General features: G+C 44.3%; 1 protein-coding gene across 1 annotated transcript; it reads left to right on the plus strand.

The window, feature by feature from the left end:
* The first annotated feature begins 667 nt into the window (after nt 1–667).
* On the plus strand, nt 668–24,842 carry LOC126262218 (putative odorant-binding protein A10). Its single transcript, XM_049958655.1, has 2 exons — nt 668–3,906; nt 24,672–24,842. Exons 1-2 carry the CDS (start codon nt 3,570–3,572, stop codon nt 24,815–24,817), a joined length of 483 nt encoding a protein of 160 aa, XP_049814612.1. The 5' UTR covers nt 668–3,569; the 3' UTR covers nt 24,818–24,842.
* Nucleotides 24,843–25,826: the final 984 nt, after the last annotated feature.

A 25,826-nucleotide genomic window follows, 5' to 3' on the forward strand; every position in this document is an offset into this window, starting at 1 on the left:
TTCATCTGTTTACTAATTAACATGAGATGGGTTTTCTGTCAGATCGTTAGATAAAAGTTTACTTTCGAATTTGTTGAAAGCTTCCGCAAGGCTCTTCATACACTAATTTTGGCTTCGTTCAGGTTTTGTGCGATTCAAGAATCTGGCTACGTGCAAAACTGCAGTGAAGCTTTCTATGCTTTCGGGACAACTTTCTAACACGACTGTCAAATCACAGTGATTCCATCTCATCTGTCGTACCCTTGCACGGCACATACGTTTCAAAGGCGCAGTGTACAACACCCTTGAACTTTGTCGATTTACACTGCACGCTTATAACAGAGAAGAATGTTTGATGTTGAGTGCTCAGGTATTCTGAGATATGTTGCTTGTCAGGCTTATTAAGCAGAAACATCTTACATTTCTCTATGTTCTCGATAAATTCAATGATGCTATAGTGGCCTCTTTCCCTGTTATAAGATGAGCCGAAAGGTTCGGGCCTGGTGGTGGTCAGGAGATCTAATATATTATTTTCAGGAGTCGGTTCTCTGATTAACAGCTTTAGGTAATTTTCTTAGGCTTTTAGAACAATATCATACGATTCCCTGTCCCAACTATTCGCCTTTATTGCCTGTCTGCCAGTCTGTAACTTGAAAGTCAAACTCTCCCACTAATCTTTAATACGCGGAAGCGCTATAACAAATATGCATGAAAAGGGCGCATCGCGGTTTGGAGGGGTCTTGTTGCTCCGTTCCTATTTGAGCCAGGAACATGGAGTAAAAAATTTTTAGTTCAGTCCGGACCAGCGGCCATTTGTATACCCATTCGAAATCTGTCTTACTGGAGCTATATTTCAGTATATTAAGCAAGGTTTGAACGAAAAACCGGAGTAGGCGCCCAGAAAATTGTGCGAATCGATTAATTACTTTGGCGAAAGATTTTAATCGGGTTGAAATTAATGATCAGCTAATGTCACCATTTGTATGTGCGCCGTTCGGATGTTATGTGTAAAAACAATCACTCTCGTTCGGATTTTAGGTGCAAAAGTAGCCACCCTTAATAACTCGGACCTGGAGCGAAACTGATTCGATCCACCGTTTGAAAAGTGTTTCTTCGTTTGGATTTGACGTGCAAAAAACAGGTTTCTCTGGTAGGTTCTAAAGCGTACCATTTCCATACCTCAAACTTGTACGAATCGATAATACTTGCCCGAAGTCAGATAAATGGATAAAGTAAAAACGAACTTTTTTATCCAATAATCTTTATCTGTTGTCGAGATACGATTGTTTAAAAGTCAAGCTAGTTGTAGCACGTGAAGTTCGTTCTTTAGTGAACTGAATGCGCGGTAACGGTTAAAGGTGAATCAAATAAACAAAAAGATGCATTCTTACGATACAATTGAAAAATCACTGTCAATAATTTAGCTTGATTTCGATTTTACTTCCAGAAAACATGTTCTTTGTGATTTTTAAAAATTTTTTTTTACGCTCACCACTTCTATATTTCAATGTTTCGAATTTGTGCGAGCCGGTTCAAAGTTTGTAAGAAGTTAGACAAATACATGTAGTTAATGGCCGTCCTGTTGTTTTGTTAAAGCTTTATCCGTTGCCACGACATAAGCAACACAGTTCGAAAAAAAAAAAAAACTTTACGGGATCAATCGTCGCCTGAGTCAACAAAAGTCTATATTGTTGCCAAGTTATGACAGTCTGTTGGCAAAATTATGGTAGAGTAAAAGTTGAGAACAAGAATGAAAATGCTCCTATCATAGCATAAAAAGCGGGAATATGTTCTAGGCAGAGTAAGATGTGTAAAAGAAGGGAACTAGTTTTCAGACTTACCTGGAAGCATCAAAGACATTTAAATTAAAATATCTTAACGTATTCGCCCGTTTTTACGAGTTAACCCCACTTCCCCAGAACAGTGAGCTCTCTTAGCTTCAAGATGTTGGCACAACTGCATCTTGCAATTTATAATCGGAAGTCCCTAATCCCCTGCTCGAAATCCAGAAGATTCGCCCGCCATAGTAACAATCTATACTCTCATATCGAACTTGAATGATACGTTGTGTCACGTTGCACGACATGACAAATGCCATGTTTGATGACTTGATGGCAAATGTCATGTTATACGACATGATAACGTGTATCATGTTACTTTCCTTGGAAAATTGGAAATTTGTGGTAAGGTCTTATGAGACCAAACTGCTGAGGTCATAGGTCCCTAAGCCTACACATTACTTACTCTAACACTACTTACGGTATGGACAACACACACATCCATGCCTGAGGGAGGACTCGAACCTCCAACGGGGGAAGCCTCACGGACCGAGCGGCTACCCCGCGCGGCAGGTTACTTTAGTTGACGCGATACTTTATGTCACGAAACAAGGCTATTAATACTAGTAAGTAAAAGAGCGCGAATATGTCCAGACTGTTTAGACTTAAAGGTTCTTGATTCTTCCAGAAAAATGGAAAAGCAGGTTCCCTTTTTTCACATCCGTAACTCTGCCCAGGACATATTAACCTTCTTTTGTGCTGTAATGGGAACATTTTTTCATTTCGGTGTAATAATATGATAAGAAAATTACGCGCGACCTTCTCGAAGTTTTTCCTGAAATATTCCGCCACACGGGCACCTGAGATCGTGGCCTCATAAAAGCATTTTACTACATTTAACAATTATCTTCACCGAAATTACGTGCAATCGGGTTAAGTATTAACTACAATAGCTACTATCATAATATTTATGGCTATAGAGACACCCCACCACCGGCATCCAGCCTATACTTGCGATATAAATTCCAAATAGAAATCGGAATTTCATTGGTATAAACATTTGGTTTCAGCCAGCAATTTAATCATACCAGTTATCCGATAACATTTCCACAAAATTTACTAAATAAGGGACTGGTATTTCATAGTGTAACACACTCCATTTCCGTCAGCGTATTTGGTGAAAGACTTCTGTATAGCGCTTGTTAATTGGCTGTATGAATTTTCAGACAGCAGATTTTGGGAGCCGAGGAGTGTAATACAGCGCAATTAAGTACAAGCCTGCTTGTACGCAGCCTTCATATTGTCCTCGCTTGAACCTTTTTTTTGTGATTTGCAGACATTGCAGTCAGTGGAAATGAAATGCTGTACAGCTGAAAAACGCATTGTCATCGTTAAAACAATTTACAGGGAAAGTTCTTTAGTGAAACTTCGCGAATTGCGTACATTTTCAGTTGCCAAAGCGTATCGGCTACAGTGACAACTCCGTGGAAAAGTTTCAAGAAAATAATTCAGATGGCAATACCGGCTTGTCTGCTGAAAATATTATTCCAGTAACTGAGAGAGTAGCCAAAAGATAAACCTCGACTTGTCGTTGATCAGAAGAAATGATAATTTCGAGGAGCACCGTGCAGCGAATTTCAACGAAGGACTTTCATTTACGCACTTACATGGTTCATCTGACGTAACAACTACTGTCAAACGACGATTTGCAATAGCTCGGGCCGCAGTAGAAAGTACTTATCGGTAGAAGCGCCGTATTTTCCATCAGCGCGTCGCCCCTTGCCTTGGGGTGGAAAGCGCATTATCACCAGGATGCGGCCGGGGAAAGCGTACCTGACGGGGGGTGAAAGCGCCCCTTCTAGAGATACCCCGGCCGGCGCCCGAGTCACAGTCCACACGATGCCGCTGCCCGGGTCGCTGCTGGTGGTACTGGTGCTGTGCGCGTCGCTGGGTCCGCGAGCCGCCTCCGGCCGCCCCCAGGCACCCGCGCCGCCCCCGCAGCCGGTGTCGCCGCACGTGCTGGCCGCCGCCAGCAGGGGCAGCAACCACCACCTGGCCAGGGTGCTCTCCGACGACGGCTTCGTGCGCCGCCAGATCGAGTGCGTGCTGGGCGACGCCCCCTGCGACGCCCTCGGGCGCAACCTCAAGCGTGAGTACGCCTGCTCTGCCTCACAGGCTCGTACACCAATCTTAGGCGTACATGCCTTGGGCCACTTGCGAAATACGGCACAATGATAAGCATTACTTTTATAGGCTGGGCGGGCCTCTCACTTTTTTTTTTTTTTTTTTTTTTTTGCATCATCAGATTTTGACTTGTTTGACACACCCGCCACAAATTCCTCTCCCATGCTAACATACACTGAAGAGCCAAAGAAACTAGTTCACCTGATTGTTGAAAGTTGAAATAAGTGGTTCATGTAATGTTAAAACAACAGCTGATTCCTCAAACTGGGGGGCTATCAGGTACGGGGTCCCACAGGATTCGGTCTTAGGTCCTTTACTGTTCTTGATATACATTAATGACTTACCATTCCACATTGATGAAGATGCAAAGTTAGTTCTTTTTGCTGATGTACAAGTATAGTAATAACATCCAAAAACCAAGAACTAAGTGATGTAATTGTAAATGATGTTTTTCACAAAATTATTAAGTGGTTCTCAGCAAACGGACTCTCTTTAAATTTTGATAAAACGCAGTATATACAGTTCCGTACAGTAAATGGCACAACTCCAGTAATAAATATAGACTTTGAACAGAAGTCTGTAGCTAAGGTAGAATTTTCAAAATTTTTAGGTGTGTCCATTGATGAGAGGTTAAACTGGAAGCAACACATTGATGGTCTGCTGAAACGTCTGAGTTCAGCTACGTATGCTATTAGGGTTATTGCAAATTTTAGTGATAAGAATCTCAGTAAATTAGCTTATTAGCTTACTATGCCTACTTTCATTCACTGCTTTCGCATGGCATCATATTCTGGGGTAATTCATCGTTGAGTAGAAAAGTATTCATTGCTCAAAAACGTGTAATCAGAATAATTGCTGGTGCCCACCCACGGTCATCCTGCAGATATCTATTTAAGGATCTAGGGACCCTCACAGTAACCTCACAGTATATATATTCACTTATGAAATTTGTTGTTAATAATCCAACCCAGTTCAAAAGTAATAGCAGTGTGCATAGCTATAACACCAGGAGAAAGGATGATCTTCACTATGCAGGGTTAAATCTGACTTTGGCACAGAAAGGGTTAAATTATGCTGCCACAAAAGTCTTTCGTCACCTACCAAACAGCATCAAAAGCCTGACAGACAGCCAACCAACATTTAAAAATAAATTAAAAGAATTTCTAGATGACAACTCCTTCTACTCATTGGCTGAATTTTTAGATATAAATTAAGGGAGGGGAAAAAAACCAACTTAAATATTAGTGTCATGCAATATTTTGCGTAATGTAATATCTTGTACAGCCATCTTTTATTAACCTGACACGTTCCACATCATTACGAAGTGTCGTATTCATGATCTATGGAACAAATATTAATCTAATCTAATCTAATATCGTGTAGGGCCCCCGCGAGCACGCAGAAGTGCTGCAACACGAAGAGGCATGGATTCGACTAATGTCTGAAATAGTGCTGGAGGGAACTGACACCTGAATCCTACAGGGCTGTGCATAAATCATTAAGAGTACGAGGGGGTGGAGATCTCTTCTGAACAGCACGTTGCAAGTCATCCCAGATATGCTCAATAATGTTCACGTCTGGGGAGTTTGGTGACAAGCGGATGTGTTTAAACTCGGAAAAGTGGTCCTTGAGCCACTCTGTAGCAATTCTGGACGTGTGGGCGCATTGTCCTGCTGAAATTGACCAAGTCCGTCGGAATGCACAACGGACGTGAATGGGTTGGGGTTGGGTGGGCTGGGTTGTTTGGGGGAGGAGACCTGACAGCGAGGTCATCGGTCTCATTGGATTAGGGAAGGACGAGGAAGGAAGTCGGCCGTGCCCTTTCGAAGGAACCATCCCGGCATTTGCCTAGAGGGATTTAGGGAAATCGACGGTCGGGGTGGCCGAGCGGTTCTGGGTGCTATAGTCTGGAACCGCGCGACCGCTACGGTCGCAGGTTCGAATCCTGCCTCGGGCATGGATGTGTATGATGTTCTTACGTTAGTTAAGTTTAAGTAGTTCTAAGTTCTAGGAGACTGATGACCTCAGAAGTTAAGTCCCATAGTGCTCAGAGCCATTTGAACCACACCATTACAGAGCCTCCACCCGCTTCAACAGTCCATTGCTGATATGCAAGGTCCATGGTTGTCTCCATACCGGTACACGACCATCCGCTCGATACAATTTGTAACGAGTCTCGTCTGACTGCCCAACGTGTTTCCAGTCATCAACAGTCCAATGTCGGTGTTGATGGGCCCATGCGAGGCGTAAAGCTTTGTGTCGTATAGTCATCAAGAATACACAAGTGGACCTTCGGCTCCGAAAGCCCATATCGACGATGTTTCGTTGAATGATTCGCACGGTGACACTTGCTGATGGCCCAGCATTGAAATGTGTAGCAAATTGCGGAAGAGTTGCACTTCTGTCACGTTGAACGATTCTCTTCAGTCGTCGTTGGTCCCGTCTTGCAGGATCTTTTTCCGGCAGTAGCGATGTCGGATATCTGATGTTTTACCGGATTCCTGATATTCACGTTACAGTCGTGAAATGGTCGCACGGGAAAATCCCCCTTCATCGCTACCTCGGAGATGCTGTCTCCTATCGCTCATGTGTGGATTATAACACCACGTTCAAACTCAATGTTGATAACCTGCCATTGTAGCAGCAGAAACCGATCTAACAACTGCGCAGACACTTGTCTTATGAAGGCATTGCCGACCGCAGCGCCGTATTCTACCAGTTCACATATCTCTGTATACGCATGCCTTTACCAGTTTCTTTGCCGCTTCAGAGTATTTCTCAGATATTAGCCACTGCACCCAACATCTTCGATGATTTGTAGCATATGTTATAATCTGTCTTCTCCTACAATTTTTACCGTCTCTGTCTCCCTCAAGTACTATGAACAGTATTCCTTGACGTCTAACACATATACTACCATGCTCCCCGTTATTCTCGTCAGTGTTTTCCACATATTGTTCTCCTCACTGCTTCTGCGGAGAACCAATTCAGATGTTTTATATTATCAGTACGTCGACTTTTCAGTTTCTTCTGATCGTTTGACCTTGATTATAAAACACTTAGTTCAGAATGTTCTACAAACTCTCGTATACACTTCTGCTGTTACATTTTATTATAAACTGTAGCGGGCGTGGCCTTACCTAGGTCGTTCATCAGTGGCCAGAAGAGATATTCCTTTATGTTCAGCTGAGCTTGATGCAAAACGACTGACAACACAAGCGGACGGAGAAAGCACTTTTTTGAAAATTTCTGAATTTCTGCCAAAAATTTGGCTGCGCTGAAATTTCCCCGCAATGTAATGCGCTGAAGCTGAAACAGGCCTGGGAAAGCAAAAGGACCCAGTGCCCTGTGGTTCCCGAGGCGGATTTCCTGGGAAAATTTTTTTGAACACACAGTTCACGGTGTCAATCTAACCGGCTGTTTTGTCATGGTTCACAGCTAGCAAACTGATAAGTTGTCACCCTGTCCGTTAACCCTAGAACACTAAAGGGGGACAATGTTGAATTATTACTAAACCATCGTAAATTTTGCTACTCCATATTTTGCTCAAAGGACGTCATGATTTATAGTTTATGCACTAATTAACTACAATTATAAGGTTGCCAATGATATGTCACATAGAAAATAAATATAAGGTGTCCTGTTTTACACGCTGTGCTAACAATACCAGACTGGCGGGAACCGCGAATTGGTACCAACTGCAATCGTAAATTTTACAAGAGTTTAGTAATCTAGGGTTAAGATACTCCGCCAACAGTTTGTTTCAGCCTGCTTCCATCTGCTAAGAGCATAGCACATTACAGCCAAATCAGGGTACGTCTGCTGGCTCACTTACGAAGACTGCACAGTGCGAGTGCCTTTGCAGTCGACTATACTGCTAGTAATGTTCAGACTCGTGGAAGTTGATTAATTTTTCCTAGATGGGTTCGCAGGCATATAAAATTTTTGAGGACTTCTCAGTCGTTTTTGATTGTTAAATTTATTTATTGTTGAAAACCACAACTGCCATATCTTCCCTGAGCCATTTTTAAGTAGAAAATTCAAAAAATTTCGATGATCAGTTTTTTTTCAAATTTTGACATGTACTGAAGCACGAAATTTTCAGTATTTTCTTGTAGAAAATTTTCAGGAATCTCGCACTTTTTACTGATTATGGGGTTATCTATAACGTAGTATTCCCTGAAAGAGTTTAAAAGTTTTGCTTCACTGAACGCAAAAACTACAGCAGTATCGGAGAGTCACACTTGGCTCAAGCCATTTCACACAAATACACTATGTGATCAAAAGTATCCGGACACCTAACTTACAAGTTCGTGGCGCCCTCCATCGGTAATGCTGAAATTCAATATGGTGTAGGCCCAACGTTAACCTTGATGACAGCTTCCACTCTGGCAGGCATACGTTCAATCAGGTGCTGGAAGGTTTCTTGGGGAATGGCAGCCCATTCTTCACGGTGTGCTGCACTGAGGAGAGGTATCGATTTCGATCGGTGAAGCCTGGCACGAAGTCGGCGTTCCAAAACATCCCAAAGCGGTTCTATAGGATTCGGTCAGGACTCTGTGCATGCTAGTCCATTACAGGGATGTTATTGTCGTGTAATCACTCCGCCACAGGCCGTGGATTATAAACAGGTGCTCGATCGTGTTGAAAGAGGCAATCGCCATCCCCGAATTGTTCTTCAACAGTGAGAAGCAAGAAGGTGCTTAAAACATCAATGTAGGCCTGTGCTGTGATGGTGCCACGCAAAACAACAAGAAGTGCAAGCCCCCTCCATGAAAACCACGACCACACCATAATACCACCGCTGGCAGATGACGTTCACCGTGCATTCGCCATATCCTACTATCGGATCGCCACATTGTGTACCGTGATTCGTCACAACGTTTTCCCACTGTTCAGTCGCCCAATATTTACGCTTCTTACACCAAGCGAGACGCCGTTTGGCATTTACCGTCGCGATGTGTGGCTTATCAATAGCCGCTCGATCATGAAATCCAAGTTTTGTCATCTGCCGCCTAACCGCCATAGTACATGCAGTGGATCCTGATGCAGTTTGGGATTCCTGTGTGGTGGTCTGGATAGATGTCTGCCTATTACACATTACTACCTTCTTCACCTGTCGGCGGTCTCTGTCAGTCAACAGACGAGGTCGGCCAGAACGCTTTTGTACTGTACGTGTCCCTTCACGTTTGCACACCACTATCACATCGGAAACAGTGGACCTAGGGATGTTTAGGAGTGTGGAAATCTCGCCTACAGACGTATGACACAAGTGACACCCAATCACCTGACCACGGTCGAAGTCCTTGAGTCCCGCGGAGAGCCCCATTCTGCTCTCTCACGATGTCTAATGACTACTGAGGTCACTGATATGGAGTACTTGGCAGTAGGTGGCAGCACAATGTACCTAATATGAAAAAGTATTTTTTGGGGTGTCCGGATACTTTTGATCACATAGCGTACCTGGGGTGAAATGCAGTGATAACATAGGGTCAGTCGTAGATGAGGCAGCTTTAGATTCATTCCTAGGATACCGGGAGCATTCAAAGATTGTACGAATGAAATTGCTTAGAAAGCACGCGTGTCACTCAGATTTCTAGTCATAATATATGACGTAAACGGGGGATATTGAACGTATACAAAGAAAGGCAGCAATAATGGCCAGAGGTTTGCTGGACCCACGTTAGAGTGTTACAGCAAATGCTGAGGTGCGTGAACAAACTGGCACTTGGTATCAGAAGCCAACTATTCCGCAAAAACCTACTTGCAATGTTTCGAGAAACAGTATTAAATGGGGAATCTAGGAATATGAGACAACTTCCTATGTATCACTAATCTAAGGATCACCAATATACGTGAATTCTGTACACAGGTCCTAGCTGGCCTATCGGTACCGACCGACCACAGTGTCATCCTTCCCAATGGCGTCGCCGGCTGGGATGGCCGAGCGGTTCTAGGCGCTACAGTCTGGAACCGCGCGACCGTTACGGTCGCAGGTTCGAATCCTGCCTCGGGCATGGACGTGTGTGATGTCCTTAGGTTATTTAGGTTTAAGTAGTTCTAAGTTCTAGGGGACTGATGACCTCAGGAGTTAAGTCCCATAGCGCTCAGAGCCATTTGAACTATTTGAACCCAATGGCGTCATTGGATGTGGTATGGGGGGAGGGGGCGGCGATGTGAGGTCACCACAACGCTCTCCTGTCCGTTGCGTTTTCGTGTCCAGGAGTCGCTACTTCTCGTTCAGGTAGCTCCTCAGTTTGCATCACGAGACTGTGTGCACCCCGTTCCAGTCCTCCCACAAAAGAAAATTCGCCAACAGCGCTGGGAATCGAACCCGCGCCCTCCACATGGAAGTCAGCTAAGGGGGCGGAGCCCATGGAGATAGGATTAGACAAATTATAGCGCGCACGTAGGCATTTAAGCAATCGTTATCTCTGCACTCCATACGCCAATCGAAAGGAAAGAAACAACTTGTTGACTTTGATCTCCATTTTCTCGCAAGGATTTTTGACGAGGGCTGGCCCTGGAGCGTCCTGTGAACAAGCGAAGCTCATTTTTCTCTGATGGGTGAGGCGAAAGCACAGAACTTCCGATTGTGGGGATCTTCACCTCCAGTCACTGTGCATGAATTTCCTCTGTATGGTGAACGTGTCACCAGATGGTGTGGCTCCATGACTACGTTCGTTATTGGCGCATTCTTTTTTGAACAGATTGGCGCCCAGGGGCCAAAGACGTGCTGTGTGACTGGCCAGCGCTACTGCGATATGCTTTGCCAACATGTCATTCCCTCCCTACAGGAGAGAGACGAATTGAACTCAACAGTTTTCATGTAAGATGGGCCCCACCGCACATCGATCGTGAAGTTCATCTGCTTCTTCGAAACGCATTTGGAAACGATTGAATTATCAGTCGATCGTTTCCAAATGCTTGGCCGGCACAATCACCTGAACTCACTCCCTGTGATTTCTGATTGTGGGGCTACTTGAAGGACAAGGTTAACCAGGAGATCATTCGCGCGTATGCTGATCTGCAGCCCAGCGTATCAAGAGAGGTAGTCAGCTTACATACGGACATGCTTCCTTCTGCTGTGTACAATGTGAACCTGCGCTTTCAGACTCTTCTGCACACTGATGGGCGCCATATTGAACCCCTTTTGTAGCAGTAATGGTACCGGTATGTAATGGTATGATGTACCGTAGCAGCACATTAAAAGTGTTGTAAGTAGGCTGTTTATGTTTTATACTGGTAACGCCACGTAGCGCTCGGTATGAAAATCACTGGCTGTGCTGTGTGCAGTCTGTGGCTGGTTTGCATTGTTGTTGGCTATTGTAGTGTTGGGCAGTTGGGTGGTGGATGTGGGGAGAGAGATGGCGGAATTTTGAGAGCGGACGATCTGGACGTTTGTCCATCAGAAAGAGTAAATTTGTAATATTGCATATCATGGAGTGATATATATATTATGACTTTTGAACACTATTAAGGTAAGTACATTGGTTGTTCTCTGTCAAAATCTTTCATTTGCTAACTATGCCTATCAGTAGTTAGTGCCTTCAGTAGTTTGAATCTTTTATTTAGCTGGCAGTAGTGGCGCTCGCTGTATTGCAGTAGCTTGAGTAACGAAGATTTTCGTGAGGTAAGTGATTTGTGAAAGGTATAGGTTTATGTTAGTCAGGGCCATTCTTTTGTAGGGATTATTGAAAGTCAGATTCCGTTGCGGTAAAAATATTGTGTCAGTTTAAGCACAGTCATGTATAATTTTTCTAAGGGGACGTTTCAGTGTTTCAATTGAATTGATTTTGCGTTATTTCCCTTCCCCATGTCCTTGACATTATTTCTACCAAGTTTGGTACTCGCTCGGTAATTAGTTTCCATTTTACAACGCGTTAAATAGGTAAAATTTAATTATAGCCACACGGTATTTTACTCAAAAATTAAATTGCTCTGTCTTATTAGGATACCCTTTAGCATACTGTATACACATAACAAGTAAAATTTCGTTATTTTCTATTCTTCTTGGCTTTGCAGTACTTACGTCCAACAATGTGCAAGATACATCTCACGTAATGATCACTGCGCTAAAATGAGAGAAATCGACCCACATGGTGAGGTTCCGGCACCCTTTCTTCTCGCGTACCACCCGAAAATGGAGTATCAAAAGCGGGATGAGAGGAGTGAATGAACCTGGTGTATATGTTCAAAAATGTTCGAATGTGTGTGAAATCTTATGTGATTTAACTATTAAGGTCATCAGGCCCTAAGCCTACACACTACTTTACCTAAATTATTCTAAGGACAAACACATACAACGATGCCCGAGGGAGGACTCGAACCTCCGCCGGGACCAGCCGCACAGTGCAGTATGTATCCTCCCCGATAACCAGCACGATGACTTGATGGGTAAAGACGTACACTATATGGACAGTAATGCAGGATGTTCCCATCCTTCCCTTTTATGACGGCTTGAACTCTGTTGGCGACAGTTTGTCATGTGTCTCAATGTCGGTGCAGGGAAGGCCGCCCAATCTTCCCCAAGATCGGAAACCAGAGAAAGTGTTGATGCGGATGCTGGGGTCTGGAGTGAAATCGACGTTCTAACTTATACTAAAGTTGCTACAATGGATTCAAGTCGGGACTCTGACCAGGCCTCTCCGTTTCACGAATGTTATTCACAAATCACTACCTCACAGATGCTTCTGAATGACGCGGTCCATTGCCATGCTGGTAAAGAACTGTTCCTCTGCTGCAAGCTGCACGCAACGCTGTAAAAATGTGTTCATATCCTTCCGTATTTAGCGTTTTCGCAACTGCAATAGTGGAACCACACACTAACCATAAAAACACCTCAGTTCCATAATACCAATTCCTCAGTACTCCACTACTGGCTCTAGCCATAATGGTAGATAACGCTCTCCAGGCATTCGACAAATCCAAACGCTTTCGTCGGATTGCCTCAAGGTAGAGCATGATACGTCATTCCAAATAATTTGTTTCCAGTCCTCCTTAGTCCTGTGGTGCCGCTCTTTACACCGCCTTAAGCGTTACATAGCAATGACTGCAGAAATGTATGGCTTATCAGGAGGTACACGACCATTGTACCTTTTTTTAACTTACTTCGCCTAGCTGAACTGCTGGTAGCACTTTGAAACTCACGAGTGATTGCTTGTGGTGATTTCATGTGATTCTTTACAACCGTCTCCCGCAATACTCGACGGTCCGTGTCCGTCAGTACTTGAGGTCCATCTGCTCTTGGTATAGCTGTGATTGTTCCTTCGCGTCTCCACTTCACTTTCACACCACCAACAATCAACTGGTCAACTTTCAAATGGTTCAAATGGCTCTGAGCACTATGGGACTTAACTTCGGAGGTCATCAGTCCCCTAGAACTTAGAACTACTTAAACCTAACTAACCTAAGGACATCACACACATCCATGCCCGAAGCAGGATTCGAACCTGCGACCGCAGCGGTCGCGCGGTTCCAGACTGTAGCGCCAGAACCGCTCGGCCACCCCGGCCGGCCCCTGGTCAACTTTAGAAGGGTTGAAATGTCGCTCATAGATTTGTCCATCAGGTGACATAAACAGGTGACTATAATCCGTTCATAATAGGAATAAACCTGATGTAAACAAACACAAACGCGATGATTGGTCAGAAGCCGTAGCACACGTACACTGGTGTTGTTACGCTCTTGGAAGTGGGTCATACTAATGTATTAGATATCTTATTACTAAGTTACATTAAATGAAACTTTAAGATATTCAAATGTACGCTACTGGTCATTAAAATTGCTACACCAAGAAGAAATGCAGATGATAAACGGATATTCATTGGGCAAATATATTATACTAGAACTGACATGTGACTACATTTTCACGCAATTTGGGTGCATAGATCCTGAGAAATCAGTACCCAGAATAACCACCTCTGGCCGTAATAACGGCCTTGATACGCGTGGGCATTGAGTCAAACGGAGCTTGGATGCCGTGTACAGGTACAGCTGCCCATGCAGCTTCAACACGATAACACAGTTCATCAAGAGTAGTGACTGGCGTATTGTGACGAGCCAGTTGCTCGGCCACCATTGACCAGACGTTTCCAATTGGTGAGAGATCTGGAGGATATGCTGACCAGGGCAGCAGTAGAACATTTTCTGTATCCAGAAAGGCCCTTACAGGACCTGCAACATGCTGTCGTGCATTATCCTGCTGAAATGTAGGGTTTCGCAGGGACCGAATGAAGGGTAGAGCCACGGGTCGTAACACATCTGAAATGTAACGTACACTGTTCAAAGTGCCGTCAATGCGAACAAGAGGTGACCGAGACGTGTAACCAATGGCACCCCATACCATCACGCCAGGTGATACGCCAGTATGGCCATGACGAATACACGCTTCCAATGTGCGTTCACCGCGAAGTCGCCAAACACGGATGCGACCATCATAATGCTGTAAACAGAACCTGGATTCATCCGAAAAAATGACGTTTTGCCATTAGTGCACCCAGGTTCGTCGTTGAGTACACCATCGCAGGCGCATCTGTCTGTGATGCAGCGACAAGGGTGACCGCAGCCATGTTGTCCGAGCTGATAGTCCATGCTGCTGCAAACGTCGTCGAACTGTTCGTGCAGATGGTTGTTGCCTTGCATACGTCCCCATCTGTTGACTCAAGGATCGAGACGTGGCTGCACGATCTGTTACAGTGATGCGGATAAGATGCCTGTCATCTCGACTACTAGTGATACGAGGCCGTTGGGCTCCAGCACGGCGTTCCGTATTACCCTCCTGAACCCACCGATTCCATATTCTGCTAACAGTCATTGGGTCTCGACCAACGCGAGCAGCAATGTCGCGATACGATAAACCGCAATCGCGATATCCTACAATCCGACCTTTATCAAAGTCTCAAACGTGATGGTATGCATTTCTCCTCCTTACACGAGGCATTACAACAATGTTTCACCAGGCAACGCCGGTCAACTGCTGTTTGTGTATGAGAAATCGGTTTGAAACTTTACTCATGTCAGCACGTTGAAGGTGTCGCCACCGGCGCCAACCTTGTTTGAATGCTTTAAAAAGCTAATCATTTGCATATCACAGCATCTTCTTCCTTCGTGGTGTAGCAATGTTAATGGACAGTAGTGTATTAACAGCCATCAACGTTTTCCTTAATATGCTTTAGGTACGTAGTTTTTATTTCAAAAATCATGTACAGTCACAGCCTCTGCAGGGTTGTGCTCTGATTGTCGCGCTCTTACTGCGCAGTTTGGAAATGGCTGAGGCTGCTTTCTGTTCCGTAATGAAACGCGCTTGGAACACAAATAAAAATGCCGAGAAATAGGCTGTTCTTGATGTTTTTCATAAATTTACGAAGATATTCGGCTTTGAAGTTTTCCCAGCAATGTATATAATGCAATTGATAAAGAAACACCCATTTAACGTGTAGCGCAGTCGGTAGCGTGACAGAACGTGAACCAAATGCGGTTTTCATTTGTTGGTTCAAATCACCCCAGTATCATTTCTCGTTCAATTTGAAATACGTAACTAACTCACGCCATCTTTCGGCCACGAGAGGCCATTCGGTACCATACGGCCGCCGTGTCACCCTCAGATGAGGATGCGGATAGGAGGGGCGTGTGGTCAGCACACCGCTCTCCCGGCCTTTACGGAGCCGCTACTATTCGGTCGAGTAGCTCCTCAGTTGTCATTACGAGGCTAAGTGCACCCTGAAAAACGGCAACGGCGAATGGCGGCCCAGATGGTCACCCATCCAAGTGCCGGCCACGCCCGACAGCGCTTAACTTCGGTGATCTGACGGGGAACCGTGTATCCACTGCGACAAGGCCGTTGCCCCTTGAAATACCTACATCTCGTATTATACAACTCATCACCATTTTTTATGAATAATGGTTCAAATGGTTCTAAGCACTATGGGACTTTACATCGAGGGCATCAGTCCCCTAGACTTAGAACTACTTAAACCTAACTAACCTAAGGACATCACACACATCCATTCCCGACGCAGGATTCGAACCTGAGACCATAGCAGCAGCGCAGTTCGGACTGAAGCGCCTAGAACCGTTCGGTTTTATGAATAATGCACATCATCTTGTTTCTAATTACATATTGGACGCGAAATTCCTGTTTCCATTTCAAATACAAAATATTAAATATTGATGGTGCACACAGCTTATGCATAAGTTTCCCTGTGGTTAAGTCAGGAATTTTCATTGTTCTTGCTTTTAATTACAATAGTACGTTAGCTAATAAAGATATGCTGTTGAGTATTTCGTCTAGTCGTCTAAGGAGCGTATTGTGGGTGATTTGCAGTGTATTATTCATTCTGCTTAAAAATTAAATGACATTCGAATCTGTATTGCTCGTCTCTTTTACGTGTGAACTGCAGCTGGCCACGTCACTGCAGGGTAGCTGTACCAGCTGACCGCCCAGTGCTGTCCAAATTAGATGCGCCGGTAAAGCTGTAGTCCCGTATTATCGCTAAGTCGATGTGGGCGTAACGCACAGCACAAAACGTACCCTTATTATCGTAGCTGATAGTACTCGAGACAGCTTGGCTGCAGTTCCACGTGAAACCGAAATCCAATGAGGTTCCAGCAAACGCGGAAGAACACATTGTGCGATGTTTACATCAGGTTTATTCTGATGCTGAACGGATTATAGTCCACGTTCGATGCCACTGACCTCTTCTGAACGACCCGTTCTGCTGTTACTGTTTCTTGTACCGACAATGTTCCCCACCTCCTTTCATACTGGCGAGTCAGATACTCGTGACGTCTAGTGCATAATTCCACATTACGTAGCGGTATCCGGATACTTCTGATCATGTGGTGTGTAACGTTCCTGTTATTGCTGAATAAGTCATCAGCGCAGGGTAGGCTATGTATAACACTGTGGGGGCAAGGACTGCAAATCTGAATACTATATTACTAAACAAACTAGTAAACTATCGCGACAGTGTTAGTTACAGGGTGTTTCAAAAATGACCGGTATATTTGAAACGGCAATAAAAACTAAACGAGCAGCGATAGAAATACACCGTTTGTTGCAATATGCTTGGGACAACAGTACATTTTCAGGCAGACAAACTTTCGAAATTACAGTAGTTACAATTGTCAACAACAGATGGCGCTGCGGTCTGGGAAACTCCATAGTACGATATTTTCCACATATCCACCATGCGTAGCAATAATATGGCGTAGTCTCTGAATGAAATTACCCGAAACCTTTGACAACGTGTCTGGCGGAATGGCTTCACATGCAGATGAGATGTACTGCTTCAGCTGTTCAATTGTTTCTGGATTCTGGCGGTACACCTGGTCTTTCAAGTGTCCCCACAGAAAGAAGTCACAGGGGTTCATGTCTGGCGAATAGGGAGGCCAATCCACGCCGCCTCCTGTATGTTTCGGATAGCCCAAAGCAATCACACGATCATCGAAATATTCATTCAGGAAATTAAAGACGTCGGCCGTGCGATGTGGCCGGGCACCATCTTGCGTAAACCACGAGGTGTTCGCAGTGTCGTCTAAGGCAGTTTGTACCGCCACAAATTCTCGAAGAATGTCCAGATAGCGTGATGCAGTAATCGTTTCGGATCTGAAAAATGGGCCAATGATTCCTTTGGAAGAAATGGCGGCCCAGACCAGTACTTTTTGAGGATGCAGGGACGATGGGACCGCAACATGGGGCTTTTCGGTTCCCCATATGCGCCAGTTCTGTTTATTGACGGAGCCGTCCAGGTAAAAATAAGCTTCGTCAGTAAACCAAATGCTGCCCACATGCATATCGCCTTCATCAATCCTGTGCACTATATCGTTAGCGAATGTCTCTCGTGCAGCAATGGTAGCGGCGCTGAGGGGTTGCCGCGTTTGAATTTTGTATGGATAGAGGTGTAAACTCTGGCGCATGAGACGATACGTGGACGTTGGCGTCATTTGGACCGCAGCTGCAACACGGCGAACGGAAACCCGAGGCCGCTGTTGGATCACCTGCTGCACTAGCTGCGCGTTGCCCTCTGTGGTTGCCGTACGCGGTCGCCCTACCTTTCCAGCACGTTCATCCGTCACGTTCCCAGTCCGTTGAAATTTTTCAAACACATCCTTTATTGTATCGCTTTTCGGTCCTTTGGTTACATTAAACCTCCGTTGAAAACTTCGTCTTGTTGCAACAACACTGTGTTCTAGGCGGTGGAATTCCAACACCAGAAAAATCCTCTGTTCTAAGGAATAAACCATGTTGTCCACAGCACACTTGCACGTTGTGAACAGCACACGCTTACAGCAGAAAGACGACGTACAGAATGGCGCACCCACAGACTGCGTTGTCTTCTATATCTTTCACATCACTTGCAGCGCCATCTGTTGTTGAAAATTGTAACTACTGTAATTTCGAAAGTTTGTCCGCCTGAAAATGTACTGTTGTCCCAAGCATATTGCAACAAACGGTGTATTTCTATCGCTGCTCGTTTAGTTTTTATTGCCGTTTCAAATATACCGGTCATTTTTGAAACACCCTGTATATTTATATTTTACCAGGTTCAGAATTGCGATGGGTGAAACTGGTCCATTATTCAAATATAAATACAATGGCAATACAGTAAAGTCTATTAAGTGAAGAGGAGGGGATATATAGTATCAATAGAAAGCAAACGATTAACTCATATTACTTCTGATCAATTAATATTTCTTCTACAGCCTTAATTGACAGAACGGTTTAGATAGCATTGACACGCGAAGAAAACAATATTTAAGTCATAATATTAATACGTGGGCACGAAAATTGAAGTACTGATTTTTAATATTAATTGTGCAAGGACACCAATATCCTTATATAATCAGAAACGTATTTTGCCACGGATGTGCACGAAGAACACATGTATGTGTGTGTTTGTGACCATTAAGAGCGGTAAAAGGACTAGATGCCTTCACATTCGTGTTACATTCCCTATCACGCATTAAAATCTCTAATACCTGAAGATGGAAAATTGAAGAGCTACCAACCTCTGCCCTGGGCATCGATCAGATTCTGTGGTAGAAACGGCACACGAAAGCAACAACATTTCGTGAAATCTCATTATAGGAACTTTCATATTTACATGGTTCATTTGCAGTAATACATGCATACTGGGCAGTTACAATGCGACAACTGTTACGTCGATGATGTGAGCAGTGAAAATAACATATTGTAGTAACGAAGTCTGTAAATAAGGTTGTACATTGGCGTTGTTATTTCGCTTGATTTTCTGTGAGAGTAACTGTGTTCTCATTTCCTGCCATTACCAAGTTTCTAATTTTTCAGTCCTTCATTTTGAGTAAAAACTACGACTTCCGACTTATGTGGAAACTGCATATTTATTCAGGACATGCCTGAAATGAGCATGCCAACGGGCCAGAGTTGAAGATGCAGAGCTAGACAGACACAATTTTTGCGTAGAGAAAGTAATAGCTCTATGGACATTCATAATGCTAATGCATCTGTTTCATTTAACGATAATAATATTAATACGTGCGTATCGAAAATTGACGTACCGATTTTCAAAATTAATTATTACAGGAGCCAATGAAACTTATATAATTCGAAAGGAACTTTGCCGTACATGTGCTCAACAGAAAAAAATCACATGTGTACATAAACATTAGGAGAAGTAAATGGAAGTAGACACAGTTGAGAAGTTTTCCTTTGTCTCTGACATTGCTGTCAACTTCTACCACGCGTAACGATCGGGTGCTACTGTAGAAATGACACAAGAAAGTAACAACGTTTCGTGAAGTTACATTCTAGGGACGTTCATGTTTAAATGTTGCAGATAGTTCATTTGCAGTAACACATGCATACTGGACAGCTACAATACCGCAACTGCTACGTCGTTGGTGTTGTCAACAGTGGAAAACTAAACGTCGTAACGAAGCCGTCGGGGACAACAAACGTTGTTTATTAGCGTTGTTTTTTCACTTTCTTTGGTCTAAGAGTAAACGGAACTACCTCTGTGTTCGTCTGCCGCCATCACCACAAAATTTAGTGTGTTCCTAATTTTCAGTATCTTCATTTTGAGTAGCTACAGCGTCCCTTATTATAAAGAAACTGTATTTATTTTAGGCTATGCCTGAAAGAAGAACACAAACGGGTCGGACTGAAAGACGAAGAGCTAGAGAGACATAATTCCTGCGTAGAGAAAGTAATAGGACTAATGCATATGTGATAACGATAATTCTACTGACATTCTGAAAGATACATTTAAATGTGCACTGAGCATAATTCCAAATAATTTTGAGAACTGTAATTGCGGTTTGATGAATTTACAATGCGCATTTTGTAATGCAAATCATTTCGCGTCTGAGGTGATTTTACGCCATAGAACGGCATTCACATTCTGTCGTCATAAGGGAAAAGTTAATTTGTCACCATTAACACAAAATTTATTTTTCAACACATTGTATCAAGGACTCACTTCAGATGATCGAACAATTAAAGAGAAATCAAAGAATTATTTCAAGAATACACGTGGCTACAACGGAAAATTTACGACAAATTAGTTCTGCGACTAAAATATCAGGCACTTTAAGATTCATGACATTTGCTATCACAAATCAGGTCCACTGATGCAACTCGTCGAATTTCGACCACCGGCGATACTAGTGGCTTTTAATCTGCTTGGGGGATCTCTAATACCACGCATAAAACTCTCGTCTGCGTGGATCGTACGGAAACCTGGTGAGACAAGAGAGATGGAAGTGCATCCTCTCCATCACCGGGGCTCAAGGCTTATAGAATTTGGTAGAACCACAAACAATCGCATGGATCATCATATATGGCTACGAGAAGATTGGTCGACCATCAAAAGTGTAGCAAAACCACCCATTCGGTATTCGTATGAGCAGTTCTTGAAAAATAAGCAGCGGGATATGAGTAACTGATTTATAATCCATTCGTGAACTGAATATCAGGAATCTAATTAGGTCACCGAAATTGATCCGACGAAAAACTCACATCTCAGAATGAACAATGCCTAATAGAACTTAACACACAACCTGCAGTGCTTCACTTACATCAACAAGTCGGTGCTGTCGCTCATCGGAAGGTGATTTCCTCCAACGACAGTAGTCGCAATGCCGCTAACAACCGGCATCCTGTGTCCGCCTCCTCCAGAGTCCACCGATCAAGAGCCTTGTACATATGACTCTAAAACCAGAATAAACACGGAGCGAGGTGGCACAGTGGTTAGCACACTGGACTCGCATTCCGGAGGACGACGGTTCAATCCCGTCTCCGGCCATCCTGATTTAGGTTTTCTGTGATTTCCCTAAATCGTTTCAGGCAAATGCCGGGATGGTTCCCTTGAAAGGGCACGGCCGATTTCCTTCCCCATCTTTCCCTGACCCGAACTTGCGCTCCGTCTCTAATGACCTCGTTGTCGACGGGACGTTAAACACTAATCTCCTCCTCCTCCTCCAGAATAAACACGCTACGTCTTTTCTAACAAGGGAACCTCCCCATCGCACCCCCCTCAGATTCAGTTATAAGTTGGCACAGGGATAGGCCATGAAAAACTGAACACAGATCAATCGAGAAAACAGGAAGAAGTTGTATGGAACTATGAAAAAAATAAGCAAAATATACAAACTGAGTAGTCCGTGTGCAAGATAAGCCACATCAAGGTACGTGTACACTGAGGAGCACCGTGGTCTCGTGGTTACCGTGAGCAACTATGGAGCGGAAGGTCCCTGGTTCAATCCTCCCTCGAGTGAAAAGTTTTAATTTTTTATTTTCAGACAATTATCAAAGTTCATGCACTCAGACATGATCAACTTCGCTCTCCAAAATTCCAGGACATGTTCAGATTTGCTTGGACACATGCAGGATTTGACGGTCTACACACGGAAAAACTTGAAAACGTTAAAACCGTATGTTTTGACAGAGCACAGGGAAAACTGTGCGACTGTGAAACTGTTGCATTCATTTGTTGCCGTTTATGTGACAAACTCTTATGTTTTCATCACTTTTTTGGGAGTGATTATCACATCCACAAGAAAACCTAAATCGGGCAAGGTAGAAGAATCTTTTTACCCATTCGCCAAGTGTGCAAGTTAGGTGGGTCGACAACATATTCCTGTAATGTGACGCACATGCCGTCACCAGTGTCGTATAGAATATTTCAGACGTGTTTTCCTGTGGAGGAATCGGTTGACCTATGAATTTGCGATCAAATGTTTTCGGTTCCTATTGGAGAGGCACGTCCTTTCGTCTACTAATCGCACGGTTTTGCGGTGCGGTCGCAAAACACAGACACTAAACTTATTACAGTGAACAGAGACGTCAATGAATGAACGGTCAGATCGTAACTTTGCGAAAATGAAGTAAGTAAAATTTTTATTCGGAGGACGACTCGAACCAAGGACCTCTCGTTCCGCAGCTTGTCACTCTAACCACGGGACCACGGCGCTCTTCAGCTTAAATAGCCCTTGATGTTGCATATCTTACACTTTTACTACTCAGTTTGTATATTTTGCTTATTTTTTCATTGTTCCACACAACTTCTTCCTGTTTTCTCGATTGATCTGTGTTCAGTTTTTCAAGGCCTATCCACTGTGTCAATTTATAACTAAATCTGAGGGGGGTGCGATGGGGAGGTTCCCTTGTAAGCTCCGCTTAGACTCTGAATAAGAAAACCCTTAAGCAAGTTTTCTGGCTAATCACGTACAAACAACAATTGATCCGCCCGTCAGGTGCCAATCTGTTTTCATTTCATACCATCTCTACATTAAATTTTGGAGTTTAGCCAACGGGACAGAGAAAAGCCGATTTTTTGTCACCCCCTCCTAACGAGACTGGGTGGAAATTTTCCACGAACGATTTCTACAGAAACAGAAAGAAAAGGAACAAGAGAGACAGTGCGAGTTTGCGCAAACCACTTTGGCGCCAATTTGTCATGGATTTTGGATCCTTTTAGAAAATGTCTTTGCGTTGTAATTACAAAGAGTGCTTCTCTTTCCACTGTCTATCCCAAGACATGTTCGAGCATCTACTGGGAAGATATATTCATTCAGCCCAGTCTCTTCTGGTGCCACCAGGTTGGCCCATCTAATAATGATCCATTATCAGACAATCGAAAGTGGCGTACCTAACTTAACATCTAACCCCTCTATCGCCGTTTAGTTCAACGCCTGGAAGTCGCCTAACATCACCGGAGGAACATGTAACTATCTCCTGTTGTCAGGGAGTGACAAGCTCTCCCCCGGTAGCATGGGCCACCGTCGAAGCGACGTTGCCGCGTGTACAAAACTCACTTCACAAGGACTCGCCCCAGCCGTGTCCTTACTCAGGCCTGAAGCCAAAATCAAGCTTTAAGTTAAGACTTCACTCTCTTATACCAGCAATTAAAACTGTTCATACTCTGCTAAGGCTGGGAAATGCATCTATGAGGGTAATCCCAAATGTAAGATCTCCTACTTTTTTATAAGTGCATAGACCTGTTTATTTCTACAATGGTTTACATCAGTTTACAGCTTGAACACTTAGCTATTTTTTGACATAATCATTATTTCTGTCGATGCATTTTTGTAGACGCTGTGGCAGTTTTTGTATGCCCATGTCATACCAACTCGCCGCCATGCTGTTCACAAAGTTACGAACCTCTTCTTCCACCTCGTCGTCGGAGCTGAATAGCTTTCCGGCCAAATGCTCTTTTAACCTATAGAACAGGTGATAGTCACTGGGCGCCAAGTCAGGACTATAGGGTGGGTGGGTGATTGAGTTCCACTGAAACTGTTGCAAGAGAGCAACGGTTTGCCAGGCGATGTGTGGGCGAGCGTTGTCATGGAGAATGTGTACGCCCTTACTCAACATTGCTCTTCTCTGGTTCTGAGTTGCCCGATTGAGTTTTTTCATAGTCTCACAGTACCTGTCAGCGTTAATTGTGATCCCAGCAATTCAGCTCCGACGAAGAGGTAAAAGAAGAGATTCATAATTTTCTGAACAGCATGGCAGTGAGCTGATATGACTTCGGCATACAAAAACTGCCACAGCGTCTACAAAAATGCATCGACAGAAATGGTGATTATGTCGAAAAATAGCTAAATGTTCAAGCTGTAAACTGATGTAAACCATCGTAGAAATAAACAGGTATGTGTACTTATAAAAAAAAAGGAGACTTTACTTTTGGGATTACCCTCGTACATTAAAATCAAAGGACTGGATGTGGAAATCTGATACGTGTTCCCCCTATGCTCCTGATAATTTTCGTTGTCTTACCCACTCCCTTCCTATTAAAGGGGGCGGACATGAAACCAACAGCATAAGAGGAGGTTGCTCTCAGTGTAACGACCCAGTTGACGATTAGCTGGACCCTTGGAAATGGAAATGTCGTGTGGCTAGGGCCTCCCGTCGGGTAGACCGTTCGCCTGGTGCAGGTCTTTCGATTTGAAGCCACTTAGGCGACCTGCGTGTCGATGGGGATGAAATGGTGATGATTAGGACAACACAACACCCAGTCCTGAGCGGAGAAAATTTCCGACCCAGCCGGGAATCGAACCCGGGCCCTTAGGATTGACAGTCTGTGACGCTGACCACTCAGCTACCGGGGCGGACAGCTGGACCCTTGAAAGTGTTTTTGTACGCTGCACACCTGTTAATTGTGATCCTCGTAATGTCATTTGGTATTGTGATGGTGTTGGTGCTAGCAGAGTGTATCCGCTTGTTACATGTTGAACACTGTGTTGCAGGGGTGATTCCCGAGGTGGTGCTGAACGATTGCCGGCGGTGCTCGCCGCAGCAGGCGGCCAGCGCGATGCACCTCATGGACTTCCTGGACAGCCGGCACCCCGGCGTCTGGCAGGCTGTCCGGGAAAAGTACTCCAGCGGACGCTGACCGTCGCAGTTCTACCTATCTAACATATTCCTTTTCTAATAAAACTACATCTAAAAAGCAAACAATTTTTGTTCGGAATGTGTCCCCACCGCCACACTCCTAACGACAGCAAAACGTCTCCAACGGACCCTCAAGACCGCTGATCAATCGCTGTGTTATGCTCTGCCAACGGCGTCATTTAGATCGACAGGTATTGTCAGTTTGCCGATACCTTTCATTAGAGATGTTCGTCAGTTGGCGCTAAAGTGTTAAAATCAACCCATTCATTGGCGTAATTATACCTCGAGCAAAATAGTAAAGTTCAAAAATGTTCAAATGTTTGTGAAATCTTATGGGACTTAACTGCTAAGGTCATCAGTCCCTAAGCATACGCACTACTTAACCTAGCCGGCCGGAATGGCCGAGCGGTTCTAGGCGCTACAGTCTGGAACCGCGCGGCCGCTACGGTCGCAGGTTCGAATCCTGCCTCGGGCATGGATGTGTGTGATGTCCTTAGGTTAGTTAGGTTTAAGTAGTTCTAGGTGTTAGGGGACTGATGACCTCAGCAGTTAAGTCATAGTGCTCAGAGCCATTTTAACCAATTAACCTAAATCATCCTAAGGACAAACACACACACCCATGCCCGAGGGAGGACTCGAACCTCTGCCGGGGACAAAATAGTAAAGTGACTGACAGTGAAGCATCCGAGGGGCCATGGACGTCTGCAGAAATTTTTCCAAGGGTGGCAAGATTTAAAGCTTGAGAGTTTTATACAGCTGATTCGATGAGTTTGAAAACCTGTAACCGGCCGCTGTGGCAGAGCGGTTCTAGGCGATTCAGTCCGGAACCACTCGGCTGCTACGGTCGCAGGTTCGAATCCTGCCTCAGGCATGGATGTATGTGATGTCGTTAGGTTAGTTAGGTTTACGTAGTTCTAAGTCTAGGGGACTGATAACCACAGATGTTAAGTCCCATAGTGCTTAGAGCCATTTGAACCATTTGAAAACTTGTCATGCTCCAAGAACTAAGT

This window comes from Schistocerca nitens, chromosome 6, assembly GCF_023898315.1.
Source record: "Schistocerca nitens isolate TAMUIC-IGC-003100 chromosome 6, iqSchNite1.1, whole genome shotgun sequence".
In the NCBI taxonomy this organism is placed as follows: Eukaryota; Metazoa; Arthropoda; class Insecta; order Orthoptera; family Acrididae; genus Schistocerca; species Schistocerca nitens.

What these genes read in the sequence shown, in the direction of transcription:
- LOC126262218 (XM_049958655.1), top strand. Translation starts at nt 3,570, where the DNA reads ATGCGGCCGGGGAAAGCGTACCTGACGGGGGGTGAAAGCGCCCCTTCT. An exon ending in CCTCGGGCGCAACCTCAAGC is followed by an intron (nt 3,907 to 24,671) that starts GTGAGTACGCCT and finishes ACTGTGTTGCAG; the next exon opens with GGGTGATTCCCGAGGTGGTG.